At 51.4% G+C, this 18,127-nt stretch overlaps 1 protein-coding gene across 4 annotated transcripts; it reads right to left on the reverse strand.

Moving 5' to 3' along the window:
- Positions 1-316: 316 nt before the first annotated feature.
- On the reverse strand, positions 317-18,013 carry CTNS (cystinosin, lysosomal cystine transporter). Of its 4 annotated transcripts, none has more exons than XM_015085618.3 (12): positions 17,674-18,011; positions 15,093-15,172; positions 11,107-11,185; positions 9,496-9,580; positions 6,530-6,633; positions 6,284-6,415; positions 5,415-5,514; positions 5,213-5,332; positions 4,001-4,171; positions 2,056-2,173; positions 1,656-1,770; positions 317-1,317 (listed from the first exon to the last, which is right to left on the reverse strand). In XM_015085618.3, exons 2-12 carry the CDS (start codon positions 15,151-15,153, stop codon positions 1,236-1,238), a joined length of 1,167 nt encoding a protein of 388 aa, XP_014941104.2. In that variant the 5' UTR covers positions 15,154-15,172; positions 17,674-18,011; the 3' UTR covers positions 317-1,235. The 4 variants fall into 4 exon arrangements, with proteins under 4 accessions (XP_014941104.2, XP_014941105.2, XP_053067888.1 ...); XM_015085619.3 differs by lacking the exon at positions 17,674-18,011 and adding an exon at positions 17,476-17,651; XM_053211913.1 differs by lacking the exon at positions 1,656-1,770 and having other exon boundaries at positions 17,476-18,013.
- Between the last annotated feature and the right edge of the window lie 114 nt (positions 18,014-18,127).

Here is an 18,127-nt window from a genome sequence, read left to right on the forward strand (position 1 = left end):
GACCCCACCCCCACCCCCGCCAACATGAAGAGTATACACTTAACCCACCCAACATGTGCTCACAACCACAGTCTAAGTGTCATAGAGAGACATGGTACCTGTGGGACCTACCTGGCCCTGAGCAGGCAGGCATCTTGCACTACCCACGAGGGCTCCCCGATGAAGTGCAGGATCGGCATGCAGCTACCTCGGGATCAGTGTACTTTGCAACCCCTGGCGTTTCCTTTCACGGGTTGAGTAGGGCTGTCTCCCTAAGCCCTGAGGATTATTTCTGAAGCCAACACACCTGCCTTCTGCATCTGGCAAAGGCTCAGTGTGCAGAAAGGAAACAAATCAGGTTTTAATTAAGGATTCAGGCACCTCACATTGATCTCGTAGTAAAAAAGTCTTGAGAATGAACTGACAAGGCACATCCTGGGACACTCCCCTCCTGCCACAGGAAGGAGAGCTGCCTGGGATAGAAGAGAAGGGGGTTTGGAATAAAGGTTGGGCCCATGAGGATTGTGTGAGGTGGTTTCAAGTCCGTATGTCAGGCTCAGGCTCCTGAACAGCCAAAAAATTGGTGAGGCTCAGGTAGGAATCTGGGGGAAGTGAGGGAAGGGGGCCAGTCTTCCCCTGTAGGGGAGCTACACTTACCAACTGGCAGGTCTTACAGGCCTCTAAGGCACAGGTGTGTGTGTGTGTGTGTGTGTGTGTGTGTGTGTGAGCGCACGCATGTCCATCCCATACTCCAGATGCAGGATGAGGAGCAGTTGAAGGGGATTACATGGGGCCCCGGGACTCTGGGAAAGTGGAGGTAGGCAGAAGGTGAAGAAATTAAGCTACTTACTTCCAAAACATCCCTCAAAAAAATCCAAAAGGGGTTAGTGTGATAAAGATCCAGAGGGATTGGGCATAAGCCTAGCTCAGAACCAATCTGTTGGGCACTTCAAGGCTCAGAAATACAGTTTCTTTGCCAGACCCTGGCCTGGGCCACCTGCGATTAAGTTGTGGGAGTTGAATTACGTAGGAGTGTCAGGACGGTGAGTGCTCAGAGAATGTGGCCTTCAGAGAAGGGACCCCAAAGGCCTGACCCCAATATCCTATCCCCTCTGCCACCAGCACCAGCACCTCTGAGTCCACTGGCCACGTCACCAGGCTGCTTGGTCTCTGGGAACACGGCAGTGGCAGCAAAGCGCCCTTGGTTCACAACTGCAGGGTCAGTCCTTCAAGCTGCTCCCAGAAACACTGGTTGTTTAGGTCAAGGCCTTCGGCTCCAAGCTCAGCACCCAATCCTGCCTGGGACGGCTGTCAGAACCCGTGTGTGCTGCCTGAAGCCTTAAAGAAAATAAAGACGGTGGCATCAAGATGCAGGAGGGCCAGATGCCTGGCCGGCAAGGCCTGGGAAGGGACGTCAGCAGTGTCGTTTTCCGTATCAGAGCAGAATCTGGTGTCTGTCTCAGAGGGAGGTTCCTCCCCAGCCCGGCCTGGGAGAGTCCTGGCTGAAGGCAGGCCGGTTTGCGCATAAGGCGTTTGGCCCTGAGGAAGAGAGCGCTTCAACACTGTCAGCACAAGGCGCCAGCCCTGCACTCCAGACTCTGCCCCAGCCTTCCTGGCAGGCGCAGGGCCTGGGCCATTTATGCTGGGTCCCTGGGTGCTAGTTCAGTTGGTCATACCCTGGTTTCTTTCTGTATAAGCAGAAGTGCTGAATGAAGAAGACAATATCGAAGAAGATGGAGAAGACGCCGAGTCCAAACTTGGTTGGGTCTCCAAAGATCAGTGTCCACTGGTCTGTTAATAGCCACAGGGGACAGAGTTTGGCTTTCAGTTGGCAGCTCCTGAAGCAGCTGGAGCATATGGGGCTGTGGGGGTGGGGGGGGGTCCTCATCTGCCCAGGAAACCACTAATCCTCCAGCTGCCAAGGCCCCTAGGTAAGTCTCACCTTGGGTGTTGGGATTGGCTTGGATTCCCAGGCTGAAGGACTGGGGGTCAGATGGAGAGGTGTCCCAGGAAGCCTGGCCCCCACCCTGTGCCTCCAGCCCGCTGAACGGGCAGGCAGCCTGCTGGCTGACTCACCATTGTTGTAGGACTGGAGGAACATCTGGAGGAGGCTGAAGCTGCCCCCGGTGAAGTCCAGAAGCACGTTACCAATGCTCCAGCCCTCGGTGCTTTTGTAGTAAAAGTTCATGTAGGCCTGAGTCAGACACATGGGCAGACATAAGGTCAGCAGTGAGGGGGCTAAGTGGCTGCCTCATGCACCTTGTGACCGCCACTCTAAACAAGAGCAGCTCTAATTCCTCCCACTCATGTGCTTGGGCCTCAGCTCCAAAGAACACAGTGACCTTTGGGCTCTGACAATCTCTGCCAGCAGAGGAAGCAGTATGGGTGGGTCCAGGGGGTCTCATCTGGGTGCACGGCCAACAGCCCTCCTCCTCCCATCCCTGCACCTAGCAACTGCAAAGGAGTGGGGGATGTTGCTTCTCCATAGTCTTCATCCTTTCCTGTTCTGCGACAAAACCCTGCCCTGGTTTTCTAGCAATTGATTTTTCTTCTCATCTCCATTGAAGGGTCTTCCTAAACTCAGCCTGGACTTCATGTTGTGCTTATCAACATAGGCTAGGAGTCTGATTGTCTGGTCTGGTACCCCAGCTCCACCCCGGGAAGGAGGTTATCTCGGGAGAGTTACTGGAGTTCTCTTAACCTCAGTTTTCCCCATCGGTAGAGTGGCTCTGGCTGGGCTCTGGGGACTCCGCTTCCTAGGTCAAGTGGGTGGGTCTACGTGGACATCCCCCCACTTCCTGCCGCCACTGCCCCACATCCTTCCTCCAACACCAGAACCCTCTGGACTTCTCTGACTGGGGCAACCTCCCTATCATCCAAGAGGGAGGGCATGGCCCCTGTGGTGGTCTTCTCTCAGCCAGCCACCTGTGAGTTCCCCTTTGTCTTCTCCCACCCTCTTTTATGCTTGCGGCCACCTCTCCAGTTTTGGAACAATTCCAAGCGTCTCCAGGTGGGGCTCCTGCCTCCTAGACTGACCAGGCCCAAACCTTCCCACACTCAGGAACTGTGGCCCCGGTTCCCTCAAGACCTATCCCCCTCAACTGCGAAGCCTTCTTCCCCAGCCCCCTAGGGCCCTCTTAGTTTCAACACTGCTCAGCCAGCAAGGTCTCCTTGCTGCCACCCCCCCCCCCCCAATGCCCCCTCCTCTCTCATCCACACAATTAAGTCCTGCTCATCCTTAAGGCTCTGGATCTGTTTCCATGCCCTCCAGGAGATGGACCTTGACTCTGGCAAAATGCTATCCTTCCTGAGCCCAGGAAATACAAGCCTCCCTGCACCAGGGAGACTGAAAAGGGGGCTTTTGCACTGGAAATGGGGTAGGTTAAAGGAGGCCCTAGATTCAGGGGTGGAGCCCACCATTAGCAGCTATTTCACACCTTCCCCTGTCCTGGGCCATTGGGCTATGGGGCAAGATGTGTTTGACTCTAGGTCTCTGCATCTGAATAGGCCTTAGTACTTGAGGGAGCATGCTGAAGGCCCCTAAAGTGGACCCTGGATGAGACCTCTGAGGAAGGCATCTCTGGATGGGAGATGGAGGTCAGAGGTCGCAGCCCCGGGCCACTTCCTCTCACTTAATCTTTTCCAAGTATCCGGCTGCTGCTCTTCAGGGTCATCAGTTGTGCTAACAGGGGGTGAGAGTAGGGGGCAGACGAAGTCATTAGGAAAGACTGGGATGGCGAGAGAAGTGACCTGCACAACCTGACTCTCAGAGTGGAGCATGAGCTCAGAGAAGTCTCCACTGACTTCCTCAGGCGATTCCTGGCTCCAGGGAGGAGCAGCAGTACTTACGGCCGGCTTTCTGCCTGGCCCTGCTCTGGCTGCGCTCGTGGCTTCCACTGCAACCTTCCATTCATGCCTCCTCACCCCGGCTATGGGCTGCCCCGTGGGAGGACCTGGGGTCTGTATCTCATCCCTCTCACTCTAATGGCCATGTGAAAAGTAAGGAGGGCCCTGGAGGTACCTGTGGAAAATACTTGACCAGCGTCACCGCGAGCTTGATGTAGGAGAAGCAGAAGAGAAACCGCAGCCACGTGGTTACCCCGACTGCAGCCAAAATCATGGTGATGAGCACAAAGAGCCACGAGAGCACCAGGAAGCTGATGGCAGGCCAGGACACGTGCTGGCTGCCTCGCTGAGGATGATGGAGAGAGGGAAGGGAAGGGGATAGGTGGTGGGGGTTGAGAGTCCAGGGCCAACCACACCACTGTCGCTATCAGGATCTCTAGTTCAGTCATTCTTGGACTTTCCAGAGCCCATTTGCTTCTTGTTCCCACACTGCAGAACGGGTACCTCTCAGAGGCCACCAAGGGCTGGGAACGTGGCCCCCAACACACTGGAGGCCTGGTGCCCCATTCCAGCCCAGACTTGTTCCATGATCCAGGTGGAGCCTGATCATCTCTGGAATCTATCCCTCACCCCTACCTTTCCCCAAAGCAGGTCTCCTTCACCAGGCTTCACAGAAAGGTAACCTAGAAGGTCGTGACAGTGGGAACCAAGCAGTCCCCGGCTGACCTTGCATGTGCAAAGGGAACTCCCTGAAGGAAACACTGCACCCACAGGGAAGTGAGAGAAGACGTGCAGGTCAGTGATCCCCTGAAAACCGGCCTTATGGTGCTTTCTTTGCTGAGGCACTCAACAGCCCCCAGCAATGCAGTGGAGGCCATTCTCCTCAGCCTGGCACTCCAGACCCTTGGCCCCCTCAGGAGCCTGCTGCCCTCACCAGGACCCTGAACCCCAGCCACAAACATCTGGCCATAGTTCCTCTCACTGCCCCCTGGCCTTCAGAGTTCTGTCCTCCCACTGGGGCCGCCCCACCACCACGGCAACATCACTTATACTATGGACCACAACTCAGAGCCACTTCCTTGACGCCCTCCCTCTCCTCTCTGGTTGTGTCAGGGCCTCCATGAGCTGCCCGTGTCCTCCTGTCCTACTCAACTCTCAACCCACTGGGTCATCACTGCCTCTGTGTCTCTCACCCCACACCTGGGGGTCCTGAGGGCTTGGGCTCATGGGTGTTCCCTGTGTCCAGCATGGGGCCGGGCCTCTTATCTCGGCCCCAGTAAGCAGATGCCGAGTTTCTGTGTCTTCTATAAAATAGGAGGTATGGGTGGCGGCTGGTGGTGGTGGGTGTTGGCACCTGAGGTGGGGTGGGCACCAGCTCATCTCTCACCTCGTACAGGAAGCTCTGCACCATGATAACCAGGGTGAGGGCGACTGCGTGCAGGCTGAAGAAGACGTCGTTACTATCCACGGGGTTCACTCCATTGGGGTACTTGAGGAAAAACTGCTCCTGTTTGAGGGGTTGGGAGAAGCCTGGGGGTGAGGCGCAGCCAAGCTACCAAACAGCTGGGGCCAGGCTGCAGTGGCATTACCTTGATGTAGGGCACCCAGAAGAGGCCAATGTTGAACACGCTGTAGGCCACGAAGCCTGTCAGGTTCAGCGCCACGAAATCAAAGCTTAGACCAATGACACTGGCATGGGAGCGACAAAGAGACAAAGCAGGGTAAAAGGTGAGACTGGAAAGATGGGAGGGGACAGAGCTCCCAACACATGGGGAGGAGGGCCCAGCTCTCCCAAGGAGAGCACGGTCCTCAGGCCCCTTTGCATACCCCAATCGACGCCACACTATCCCACCCTCTTGGGAACCAGTGTCCTCCCTCCTTCCCCTGTCTCTGCCTCCATAAGTCCTGGCACGGAGGGAAGTCTGGAGGCCGCCTTCAGAGAGAAAGCATCTCCGTCCCTGGCTCCCAGCTTAGCAGCCCTATGAGGCCCATGTGGCTGGGGTAACTGCAGGACAGCTTGGGTCCTTGCTATGCAAAGACACAACTCCAGGCCCACTTTGTCTTTAAAGTCAGGGTGGGGTCGCTTAACCTCCAAGGCTGAAGGACCCAGCTCTAGCACTGCAGCAGGACTTGACACTAATTCCTGCAGGGCTGGATGGACCAAGAACAGCAGATGTGGTGGACTCCTCCCTCCCAGCACATTCTCTGCTTCCCTGAGAAGCCCCAATTCGTTGCTTTCACAGGGAGGGGCTGAACTGGGCCACAGACCAAATGCCTAGCACTGCAAGTCCTGCCACAGGCTCTTAGAGCTTTCATACTGGACAACTTTCTAGAAGGGGCAGGAAGAGAGAAGAGCCGAGGAAGAAAGTCTGAACCCATGCTGCCTACAGCCTCGCTGGGATGCCTCCCATCTTACCAGCCCCAAGTGACTGCAAGTAAAGCTCAGTGAGTTGGTTACCTTTTCCGCCTCCAGTTGGTGATCACCTGAGGGTAGAAGGAAATGGACCAGGCCACAAAGTAAATCCAGCCAATCACCTGGTTTATGATGCTAACGATATTGCTGTGGACGACCAAGAAGCGGATCCTCGGGCTAGAAAGAATTTGGGGATGAGCGGAGGCTGGGCTCCAAGGAAGCCCCCATGTGCCCGACGATGCCTGCCTCCCATCTCATCATTTAAGCCTATGTGGGCTGAGGCCAGCCTACCCGGTCTGGTTGGAATGGTTTCCGTGCAGATAAGCAGTAAGTTGTCCAACATTTTGAGACGTCACTTGAAAAGAGGAATCTGTCACGCCGGGAGGCACCACAACCTGTTAGGAAAACTGAATTCGATCCAGTGCTACATAGTTATTGGGACCTGAGTGTCCAGCTCCAGACTACACTCTAGGAAATAGCGGGACGGATCACACACAGTTCGGACCTTCCAAGAGCTTACTAACAAAAGGGAGAAACATTGGACCAACTACCCCTCCCCCAAGAACCCCCTCCCCCCACCTGTGTGTTAGACTTTCTGAGCAGAACAGTAGTCCCGCCCTCAGGCCTCAACTCCCAGGGAAGGTGGGACAGCTCTTCTCTCACTAACCATGTGATCTCAGGCAAGTTATTCCACCTCAGTTTGCTCACCTGTACAAGCGGATAACAGAAGTGTCTACCTTTCAGGGTTGCTATGAATGACATAAAGTCCATAAATACTATGTCTGCTATTACTTCTACTATTATGGAAGGCTCCTCAATATCCACAAACAACATCTGCCCCACGCCCAGTGTGGCTGCCAAGTGACAAAACAGAAGAGGTGCAATCAACAGACACTTGTCAGGGAGAACATTCTCACCCTCATTTCTGATAAACATTTTATGTTTATCAAAAGTTCTCTCCAAGAAAGAGAGAGGCTTGCCTGCAACATCTGATCTCCCAGTCATTTCCTTGGATACTCTCAAATCCCCCGAACGTGGCAGGGAGCAGGATGATACCTTTGCCGACCCAAACTGTCTCCCCCTCTTTGCTCCTTGGGTAATGCTCTGGGCCCCACACCTCCACCCATATCACAGGCGTTGTGAGGATGCAGTCATTAGAATTCAGTGGCTTCTTTATGAGGACCCTGGAAGGACTTTGTGTTTTTAGCACTAGAAATCAGGGGGCTTTGGCGGAACAAATAAAATGGTATGAGCGGCTGCTGCAAAGCCCAGAGTCTAATTCATGGCCCACCTCTTGCAAGCTACGTCCTCATGATGCGTACCACTTTTGGCTATTTTTTTCTTATTTTTAACAGGTTTTCTTGGCAATGTTGTTTGTATATTTGTAAGTGGGCCACTACGTCCCTTCAGGAACTAGGAAGGAAGAAAACTGGTCAACTGGAAATCAACTGGTACAGGGCAGAAGGAAATCATAACTACCACTATCTTTTTTTTTTTTTTTAATTAATAAACTTTATTTTTAAGAGCAGTTTTAGGTCCATAAAATTTACCACTATCTCTCACTCTGTGCTTTCTTTCTGCATGCCAGGTACAATCCTAGACATTTTATACTCGCTATGGCTTTTAATCCTCATAACCCTTGTCAAGCAGACATTATTAACCTTATGTCTACAAGTGAGGAATCTGCGATGTGCTGGGTGGGGTACCTTGTCCAAGGCTCATAGGTCAGGCCCCTAGTTCTAACCAGTAGTTTCCAAAGGCAGGAGACAGGACTGGCTAGAGCTGGATGGGAGGGGCCATATAGGTTGGCTCCTGGAAAGTGGGTTGGTACTCATATGGATCACTCTAAAACTGGATTTGACTCCCACCATTGATTTTTTTTTAAATTATAGTTGACATACAATGTTATCCACCATTAACATTTTTATGAAAGTGAATTATAACATATGTGCAGAAAAGTTTACACATCACAGCTTGATGAAATAATATCCACAAACCAAGATCAAGCACTCGGGTCAAGAAATGGAACACTTCCAGCATTCAGAAGCCCTATTCGGCTCTTTTCCAGTCACACCTAAGCCCCAAGGGGAAACCACTATGCTGACCAACACCACAGATTTGCCTTGACTGGGTGCACTTTATGCACAAAGAAGCATACAGTCTACTTTACTGTGTCAGGCTTCTTTTGCTTAAAATGATGTTTGACTGTCACTGATTTCGAAAAGATGATACTTTTACTTAGCGGTCTGACCTGAAACTAGGCGATCAATGTCATTCCTCAGAGTCTAAATTTGATCTGTGGATCACGCCAGACCTCAGCTGGGTGCCACAATCTGCTGTAAGAACCACCAGGCTTTTCTTACCCTGCAGCAGTCTTCATATCCCAGGGCAGGAGGAAGTGGTGAGAAGTGGCTCAGTCTAATGAGGCGTGGTGTTCACCAAAGGGTGAGAGGGGACTCCCTTCCCACACAAGGCCCTTGTGGGTTGACAGGCTTTATCTGGTCGCATGCTTTAGTGCCGTTTTCTTGCCAAGGGCCTCAGAGCCAACTTGCAGCCCATTTCTACAACCACACAGGGCCTGTGACATGCCTCAGAGTTATCCCTGCATTTATTTTGTCTTTTTTTTTAAACCACTGTTTATTCTCTACATTATTCTCCCCTATTGGTATTTTTTACTTAGTCAATTTGTAATTGGCTCAAATGTTGGTAAGGTAGAAGCAGTGTGTATATTAACATATAAATGCGTAAGGGCTACGAATAGTGATCATTAGACAGTATTTGGCACTGATTTTTGGAAATAACACTCAACCAACGGAATCTCAGAATAATGCTTTGCAAACTTCAGTGTGGACCTAAATAATCTGGGGATCTTGCTCATATGCAGGTTTTGAATCAGTAGGTCTAGGATGGGGCCCATGATTCTGAATTTCTAAAAGGTTTTCAAGAAGGGACAATAGTATTGGTCCACCAATACCCTCTAAGTAGCACAATTTTAGAAAATCATCGTATGAATTTCTTCTACATTCCCGGGACCATTTTTGCCTCAAATTTCTTACCACCGCTTTCCTAATTCCGTCTATGTGGCATAAAATGCCCATCGTCAAAGAGACCGACAAAGCCAAAATCAGAGATTTCGAGAATGATGGAACAGGGGCGGCCCACAGTATAAAAACAAGGTGGCCTATTTCTCCAGGTACACACTTAAAGACTATTTTGTTAGCCAGCAGTTCACCCATCAGTTAAAATTCATTACTTACTTCATCAGGGAGCTCAAGGATAGTAACATTTTTTGAACGAAATGTGACCTGAAAAGTGATCACCAAGGTTGCATTTAACGGATGCCTGTGGAGGACAAGAGTCTGGTTACTACTGAGAAGCCGGACACTGTGAGATCTCAACCAACCCTCTCGATTTCACATAGGCCGCTCACTTCTCAAGCAATTAGCATTAAATGTGCTATGTGCTAGGTCCTGAGTCTCAGACAGGTGGGGTCCTTGCTCCTTAGGAGCTTTCTATCTGTATTAGGAGACGAGAAGCCCATGGGGGCCAGGTGAGACCCTGAGAAGGTGGAGAACTGGCTGTGACTGCCAGAGGCCAACAGGACCATGCCATTTGCTCTGGTGGAGAAGGCTTCCAAGGACTCAATTGTGAGCAGGGATAGGTGTGTCCCCAGAAAGCCATGAGATGTGTCTGACGGGAGTAGTCGGTGGTGTCCCCAAGTGTGGATGTACAGGCCTGGAGTTAATTTGGAAGGCTATGGAATGCCACTCAAGGATTCTGGAGAGGGACGATGTGGTGAGGGGATGGCCTGTCAGATTTATAAAGTATCCACATAGAGAGGTGGCAGGAATTGGGACGGAATGCAGGTCTGTCAGGGAGACTTGCTACCAAAGCTTTGGTCTGAGATCAGACTGCCCAGGAGAGATAAAGAAAAGGGAGAAGGGTAAAGAGTAAAGGACAGGGTTCTAGACTTTCATCCTGGGGAATCCTCCTGGCTGGGAGTCTGGCAGTCTGTACTCGGCCAGCGCCTCACCCCTAAACCAGCAAAGGTCAGCAAGGAACACTCTCAGACAAGGCTAAGCATGAGGGTTGCCATGAATGGGATTCACCCAGTATGTTCACTTCTGCTTTCAGGAGGGATCTCAGAAGTGTTGGTGAGCAGCTCAGCAACTTGCCCCCTGATCTTCAGGGCTGTCATCGAATGCTCAGAGCCTTGGGAAGGACCACCCTGAGGTCTGACATCAACTGCTGGTCACTTAAGGACATCTCTCAGAAGGGGAAAAGGTTCATGTCTCTATGGAGAATCCCCCTTCCTCCTCTTCTGACCAGAAACAAGGATTCAGCGGCTGGTGGGGAAAGACTCTAGGACCTCAATCTGCAGACCACCTGCTATCACCTCTCTTTCTCTGGCTTGTCTTTTTGTTTTTGTTTTTAAAATTTTATTTTTTCAGGAGAGAGGGGACTTGATAATACCATATAGAATACCATATAGCATATCCACTGACCCTTCTCTGGCTTGTCTTTTTTTAATTTTTATTTTGAATATTTATTTTTGGGTGGTGAGGACAGAGCATGAGCAGGGGAGGGGCAGAGAGAGAGAGGGAGACACACAATCCAAAGCAAGCTCCAGGCTCTGAGCTGTCAGCATAAAGCCCGATGTGGGGTTTGAACTTGTGAACTGGGAGATCACGACCTGAGCCTAAGTTGGACGCTTAACTGACTGAGCCACCCAGGCACCCCATAGCTTGTCTTAAAGTGAAGAGGCAAAGGCATCACACTTGAAATATGAACGGAGCCAGGGGTCAGCTCTGACCCAGCCACAGGGTGAATGAACTCAGCTGACGGTAGAGTTGAGCCCGGGAACTTACTGAAGGGTGATGCTGATGTTGGCCGAACTTCCATTTTCCAGCTTCACAGTGGGAGGAACAGTGAGATCGACTGTTGACTCTGGAAGGGCCCAAACCAATGACAAGCCATCAGGTCAGAGAACTCAGGCCCACAAGGAAAAGCTGGGACAAGGATCCCTGACATCTGAACTCATGAGTGCTGACTCACAGCAACCCCCATGTTCTAGGAGAAGATGTGGACGTCCTGGGGGGGATAAGTGATGGACCTGGAAACCTGAGCCTTCATTACGTTCCTTTCCCTCTGACACCAGAGAGACAGAGGCAGACACAGGCCTGAGCAGGAAACAGTGTAGCTTCCTCCTTCCCACACCAAGAAGCTCTGGGGCTGAGTTACCCAGAGATAGGAGCCCCAAAAACTGTCACGCAGGAATTCAAGGATCGATCCGGGACTGGAAAACGTGGACTTGAACCACCTCTTCAGATGGGAAAGCACAGGGGTCTCCTCTGTTCATGGAGCTAAAATGGCCCTGTAGAACTGCTCCAGCCCCTTCCTGTACTCTCAGAGACACACAGGGCCCAGCTATCCTGTTTCTAAAGAACCCCTTTGGGCTCCATACTAACTTAGCTAAACCCATTCACTGATCCCCTTCCTGAGGCTGACTCTGGGGGCTGGAGAATGGTGAACACCACAGTCTCACATAGGGATTTCTTCTTGGCATTAAGGTGTTGATGCAGGATAAAGTAGACAAATAGGCCTTGGGAGTGAGGGCGGAAGCAGGTTGGGAAGGCCAAATACCCTAGAGCAACCTGGCTATAGAACCAGAGTGAGCCAGCCTCTCCCCGACCTCTTCCAGTGTTCTTTGGGCAGCCCACACTCACACCCCACCCCTACTCCCAGGTGTGCTCAAAGCCCCAGGCACCTGTCCACCTCACCTCCCTTACCTCGAGGCCTTCACAGTTATGCAAGGACTAAGGAGTGGTCAGGAATCTAGACTGGGCAGGAAAGGGAGTCCACAGGGGAAAGAAGGAGCTCAACTTGATTAAAGAGGGAGCAGCTGTAGGCAGTCCCAGGTTTCTCTCTCCCCACTCCCCTCTAGGCAGAAGATGAGGAACTGAGATCTGAGATTTTTAGGTGTTCAGATTGGAAGGGAACATAAAAGTTCCCTAATTTAACCTCCACTGTCTGATCCTATTTTTCATTACTCCTACCTGGAAGGTGCTCTTCCTCTGCCTGAACATCTCTAGGAATAGTAACCTCATCTCCTGCAAAGGAATTGGCCAGCCTGGAACTTGTACTCCCGGGCCTGGCTCTGCTGCCTGGGGCCCCTGAGGGGCCCACATTAGCCCTGCACACATGAATGCAGACACAGGCTCTGTCACCTGCATCTGCAGGCCTCCAAGCTGAGACTCCCACAGTCCGAGGTCTCTAGTTCCATGCTCTCAGCACAGCTGCCTGGCTGAGTGCCGCTGACTGGTTTGTCCCCATGCTGGCCCTTTCAGAGGCCAAGCTTCTCAGAGCCGAGTAAGACGATCCCTCCCTTAAGTGTAGCCTCAGGGCCTGGAGGCGGCTTTGGCAACTCTGCCCCTTTTCCACACTCTGATGTCAACCCGAAGCTTTGTTCTGGGCTTGTTCTGGGCTTGCACAGCTGGGGGTGGGGTGGAGCGGGGTGGGGCAGTAGTGCATAAGTCCCTGATGTTACTTTCTGTCTAGAGTTGAGGGCCACACTAGACAAGCAAAACCACTGAAGAGACAGTGCCCAGGACAGGGATACTGAAAGTGAGGCCAGGCAGCTACCCACACCTCTGGGTTCACCCATAAGCTCTGGTGCCCTAGGGTTCTGCTGGGCTGTGGTCAGCGTGAGTGAGAGATCAACATGCCTTTGCTCATCCGCAGTCTTTGCATTTTAAAAGAGGAGGCTGTGAACTCTCATAGAACCAGATCAGGGAATGTTTACTCTCCCCTCACTTAGAGCCAGGGAAGACGGTGGCACTTAGCAGCTGACAGACTGGGCTCTGAAGTCACACGGTTCATCCTGGCTTTGTCACGTCCTCGCTGTGTGACCATGGGTAAGGTTCTGAGCCTCTATGGGTCTGTCTCTCCTCACCCATAAAATGGGGAGAATGGCACTACATGTAACACTGGTGTTTGCGACCCACCCTCCACATGGCCTGAGTGTGAAATAATTGCTGGTGACTATTCTCGTCATCATTTAAACACTGCAGAGCATTTTTAAGCCCAAGATGGAAGGCAGTTACAAAGCAGGCATCATATCCAGGGAAAGCATATTTTACAGTTTGCCCTGGAGGAAGAGTCTCTGGATACCACATCAGAATTACCAAATAAGTCTTAATGAAACCACCCCAAGTTTCCCCTGAGAAAAACCTGGGTTTTTTTTTTAAGAAATACTTGTTGGCGCCGCCCACTGTGCTCCCCACCCCACCCACTCCGCTAACACCGTTAACCCATTCTCTAATGATTGTAACAGTGAGAGGTGGGTATTCTCATTTCCAATTCAGATATAAGGAAACTGAGAATCCCAAGAGGGAGTGTCTTGCCCACACGGCTCAGTGATGGAGGCAGGATTCAAACCCAAGTTTCAAGCCCAGGTTCTTGCCACTAGGTTGTAGTACCTCAAGATTCCACCCAGAGAAGTCAGACACCACAAACTCTGAAGGCCAATCATCTCATCCAGTCCTGGATGACCGACGCCCAAAGTAAGGAGCAGACAGGCAAGGCAGAATGAGGTCAGAAACCCAATTTCACTCACTTGATTTTATGGTGGCTTCCACCATTCTTTTTCAATGAGATTCAGGAAAGGAGGTGAAATAATAAAATGGAACAGGGATCCTAGGCAGGTTCCACCTTTGCTGTTTTCTAGCTCTGTGACTTTGGGGAAGACTTTTACCCCCTCCTGGGCCTAAGTTTCCCCTCTGTTTAATTGAGATGGTGGTGGCTGGATATGCTCTTCTCTCCTAAGGCTTTATCTAAAGCCTGCTAATGCGGGTGTGACATACACTTGGGCCTTTTAGGCCCGGAGAATATGATCCCACAGGTCTGGGGCGGGATTCTGGAATCTGTATTGAGGAACACCAGGATGGTGCAATCTTTCCTTTCTTGGAAATTGCTTATCCACAAGGTGTGACTACAAAGTAACATGACCGATTGTTTAATAAACCTGGAAGAGCCTTCAAGAGGCCAGATAACTGTAATGGTACAGCCACTGTGTATGGTTGGGAAGCCTCTGCAGGATTTGTATTGCTTGTATAAGGTTCATTTGAAATTGTTAGGGATTTGAAGATATCCCTTAAATAGCCTTGCTATTGTCCCTTGACAAGCTGATGATCAAAATAACTGGCCTGCCATCCTAGGAGTGCTAAATGTTTTCTTTTCATGAAGGAATCTCAGCAATGTTTTAGGCAGTAGGAGAACTGACAGAATGATGCAGCCCTCTAAGGGCCCTGCTCTGAAGATCAAGCTTCACAAAGATGCACAAACCCTAAGGTATCTTTCGACGACCAGCCTGCGTTCTGTGAGGCCCTACCCCTTCCTGGGCTGCGGCACCCTGTTCCTCGGTTCCTAAGGGAAGGTCTTTTCATCTTACAAGGGGATGCCAGGCAGACTCCTCAGGTATCTGAACCTGAGAGAAGAACCAGGTACAAAAAGGTGGCCACCTCATTTGCTTCTGCACATCTCCCAGGACCCACATAATTCCCTCTGTGAGGTCTACAGGGCAAGGAGTTGTCGGAGTTCCACAGTTTGACTTTGATGACATGGAAAAGTAACAGGGACCCTGTGAAAAAGGCCAATTATCTTGGAACCGTCTGGCTCCCTGTAAAACTCCTGGACTCCAGACCTGGGTCTGCTCCATCACCGAGTGGTCGTTTGGCCACGGGCAGACAGGCGCATGCAGTCTGGACAATCCTAAGCCACTGGCTACAAACAGGTCAGGCCACTTACTGTATAGCACCATCTCCCTCTTTACAAAGAGGCCCATTTCTAAACTTACCACATTTCTCTATGAACTTCAGGGGAAGAAGGATAGAAATCATCAGCCAACTGCTTATCATGTTCTTCAATTTCAAAGAACTAGGAAAAAGAACACACAGCAAGAGAAGTTCAGGTTAAAGTTGGAGCAGCTCAGCAACAAGTGGACAATATGCCTTTTGGAACCATGGCATAGACAGTTCATAAAGGACTTTCACCTCACACCTGTGGCCTCATGGGCTTTGTATCACCAGCTTGGAGGAGGAGACTTAGTTTTCTTTGATATGTGGGGAAATGGGCTCAGAGAGGCTAAGGGTGTTGTGTAAGGTTCCACTCTGAGGAAGTAGACAAACACTGAATTTTTCCCCTCTTCAACTGCTTCTTGCAACCTAGTTAACAAAAAGAAAGAATGCACTCTTCTCAGTTGAGGGTCCTTTTTTTCAAAAAGTTATTCAAACTGTAGTCAGATATTTGACTTTGCGAACCTAAACCCCTTAAGAAAATTAATTTCATTCCCTGTCCGGAGACAAAAGCCTAAGGGGCTAATGCCACCAACTGACATTTGGTTAAGTCCCTCCAGGACTAGCAGGGATCACTCATGATGGGGAGCCAGTGAGGGACAAGGCCCTGATTAGCCCAGGAGAAACTCACTGGTGAAGCGAGGGAGATGCACTGCATAATACCCATAATCCCTGACGCACAGCAGGTGAACCATGTGTCAAGATGGGGCAGGTCAGCATGGATATCTGTAACCTGGTCTATACATGTTGCCTTGGCACACAGAGCCCAGGCCTTCCCACCTGACAGCCTCTGGGGATCCCTGTGGGGACAGCTAGGAGAGGTCTGTGTGGAAACATCCCTTTGGTTTCAGTTTTCCCAAAAGGCCTCAAGGAGCCTCCTGATATACCCCTCCCTTCAAATAAGTCTTCCTCACTGCTCCAGCCTGCCTGACTTCTGCTTGTCCTTGCCTCCTCCAGGGGCCTCTCTGCCTGATGCAGCTCCCTTTGACTGTTAGGTCTTATCTCTGGAGCTTTTCCCCTTGCTGGCACTGACCTCCTCTCTCTAGCCTTCTCTGGAGGCCTCGCCTTTGGCATCCCTGTGCCCTCTACCATCCACTTTCTGTACCGTGACCTGTAGGGAACTGCTCTCCTGTGTCTGGAATGACCATGCATCTCCCATTCACTCTTGCCACTCTCTGCTCCTCACACCTGCCCGTGCCCTCAAGTTCAGAATTAAGAATGTCCCTCAGGGTACAGTCTAGATTTTCCTCTGGAAATCAGATACAAATCAGGCCTAACCAACTCTTCTCTCATCCTGCAGGAATGGAATGTGGACTGAAAAACTCAAATATTTGGTTAGCAAAGGTCTCCCAGGCTCAGAGGCTGAGATACCTTGGAGGAAAGACATCAGGACAGATAGACATTAAGAGGTAAGTCGATTAAAATGTGAGAAAAAGGTCAGATTCATAGCTACACACTAAAACTATGTCTTGTGAATGCTACAAGGTAGAAATGGAGAATTTCATGACAATGGGCTCAGTCAGGCATGCCCCTCTTCCTGTGTTAAGGTCTATCTTCCAGGCCTCACTCAGATACCACTTTAAGAAGTCTCTCACTCCCAAACCATCCATTCCAGGAGAAACCTGTGGCTAGGGGTCTCCAACTCCTGTCAGGTATCTGATTTAATCCTGTCAACTGTTTTATAACCTGGAATTTCTTGCGTCTCCTCTTGAAGAATACAGAAAGTGGCAAGGAACGTGTACCCTACAGACAGACTGCACAGGTTTGAACCTGAGCTCCCCACTTATTAGCCGTATTACTTTGGGTTGCTATTTAACCTCCTCAAGCTTCAATTTCCTAATGTAAAACAGGGACAGTGAGACTACATCATACGACTTTTAAAGGAGGTGAAAAGTAAAGCATGGCTTGTGGCCTTCCAAAGAGCCACAGTTCACAAACAGAGTTAATTCGTGGTATTAAAATTTCATGGTGGTGGGGAGGGTCTGATTAGGAAAAAAGACTGAGAAACAAAGTTGTAAAATGATTACTGCTGTTGCCTAGGGCGCCTAGCAAGCTCTCATAAAGCATAGGTGTTACTTTTTCTCAATTCTGTTGAAAAGGCAGGGCCCAGTCATTTGTCATCCTTTCCTCCAGCCTGAAAGCCCCGGAATGCAGGGCAGGGTCTCCTCATACCCAGTTCCCCAGAGCCCAGAACCGCGCTCAGCACATCAACTGGAGTTTCTGGAAGGGCCTTCTCAGCATCTCCTCTCTCCAAAGTAGACTGCAAACTCCGCGACCTGGATTCAGGCGGCAACTAACCAGAAGGCGGGGAAGGGGTTCAGACTTGCACTGGGATAGAGCCACCCACACCGCCTCATCAGCCCAACGTCCCCTGCCTCTGCTCACCACCAAGCGGGCCTTTCAACTTCGAGGCTGTCCGGTGTCTCGAGGCCGGGACTGCTGGTAGGTGGTGAAGCCCTGGCGCGGCTGGGGGGTAACTAGATGCGCTGCAAGATCTCAACCGACTTACTGTACCAGTCTTCAGCCCTCTGGGGTTCCGTCTGGGAAATGGGGGGAGGCTGTTGGGGCCGCGCCGGCTCTCACCTGAGATCCTCTAGCCCCGGGGGACCCAACACACGGCACGCAGGAGCCGTTTGTGACTGCACCCGCTTCCCCCGGCCGGCTTGACTTGGGGTGAGGGCGGACCAGAAGTCACCTGACTCCAGCCACCTGATTCTCCGGGTACAGATTTCGGCGCTATGCACTCTGGGAACTGTAGTTTAGTCGTAGCCCGACCATCAGGAAGGGTTGGGGGCGGAGCAGAGGGGCGCAGGCGCCTTGGGAGGGATGAGGGCTCGGGTGTGAGGGAAGATTAAGCCCCTTTTACGACACAGAGACCCCTGGAGCGCCCAGTGCCTGTCGGCGTGCCCTGCGCTAGTCGGGTAAACGAAGCCTGGGCAGCACTGCACTGCCCTGGAACTGCTGCCTTGCAGGACGGGCCTTCTAGGTCCCGCCTTCCATAGCCTCTCCGCCTATAGCCAGGGCCTGCCATGAGGGG

The sequence above is a fragment of the Acinonyx jubatus genome, chromosome E1, assembly GCF_027475565.1.
Source record: "Acinonyx jubatus isolate Ajub_Pintada_27869175 chromosome E1, VMU_Ajub_asm_v1.0, whole genome shotgun sequence".
Lineage (NCBI taxonomy): Eukaryota > Metazoa > Chordata > Mammalia > Carnivora > Felidae > Acinonyx > Acinonyx jubatus.

What these genes read in the sequence shown, in the direction of transcription:
- CTNS (XM_015085618.3), bottom strand. Translation starts at nt 15,153, where the DNA reads ATGATAAGCAGTTGGCTGATGATTTCTATCCTTCTTCCCCTGAAGTTC. An exon ending in TGCAGAGCTTCCTGTACGAG is followed by an intron (nt 4,172 to 5,212) that starts GTGAGAGATGAG and finishes CATCATCCTCAG; the next exon opens with CGAGGCAGCCAGCACGTGTC. An exon ending in TTATACAGAAAGAAACCAGG is followed by an intron (nt 1,318 to 1,655) that starts GTATGACCAACT and finishes ATTTTCTTTAAG; the next exon opens with GCTTCAGGCAGCACACACGG.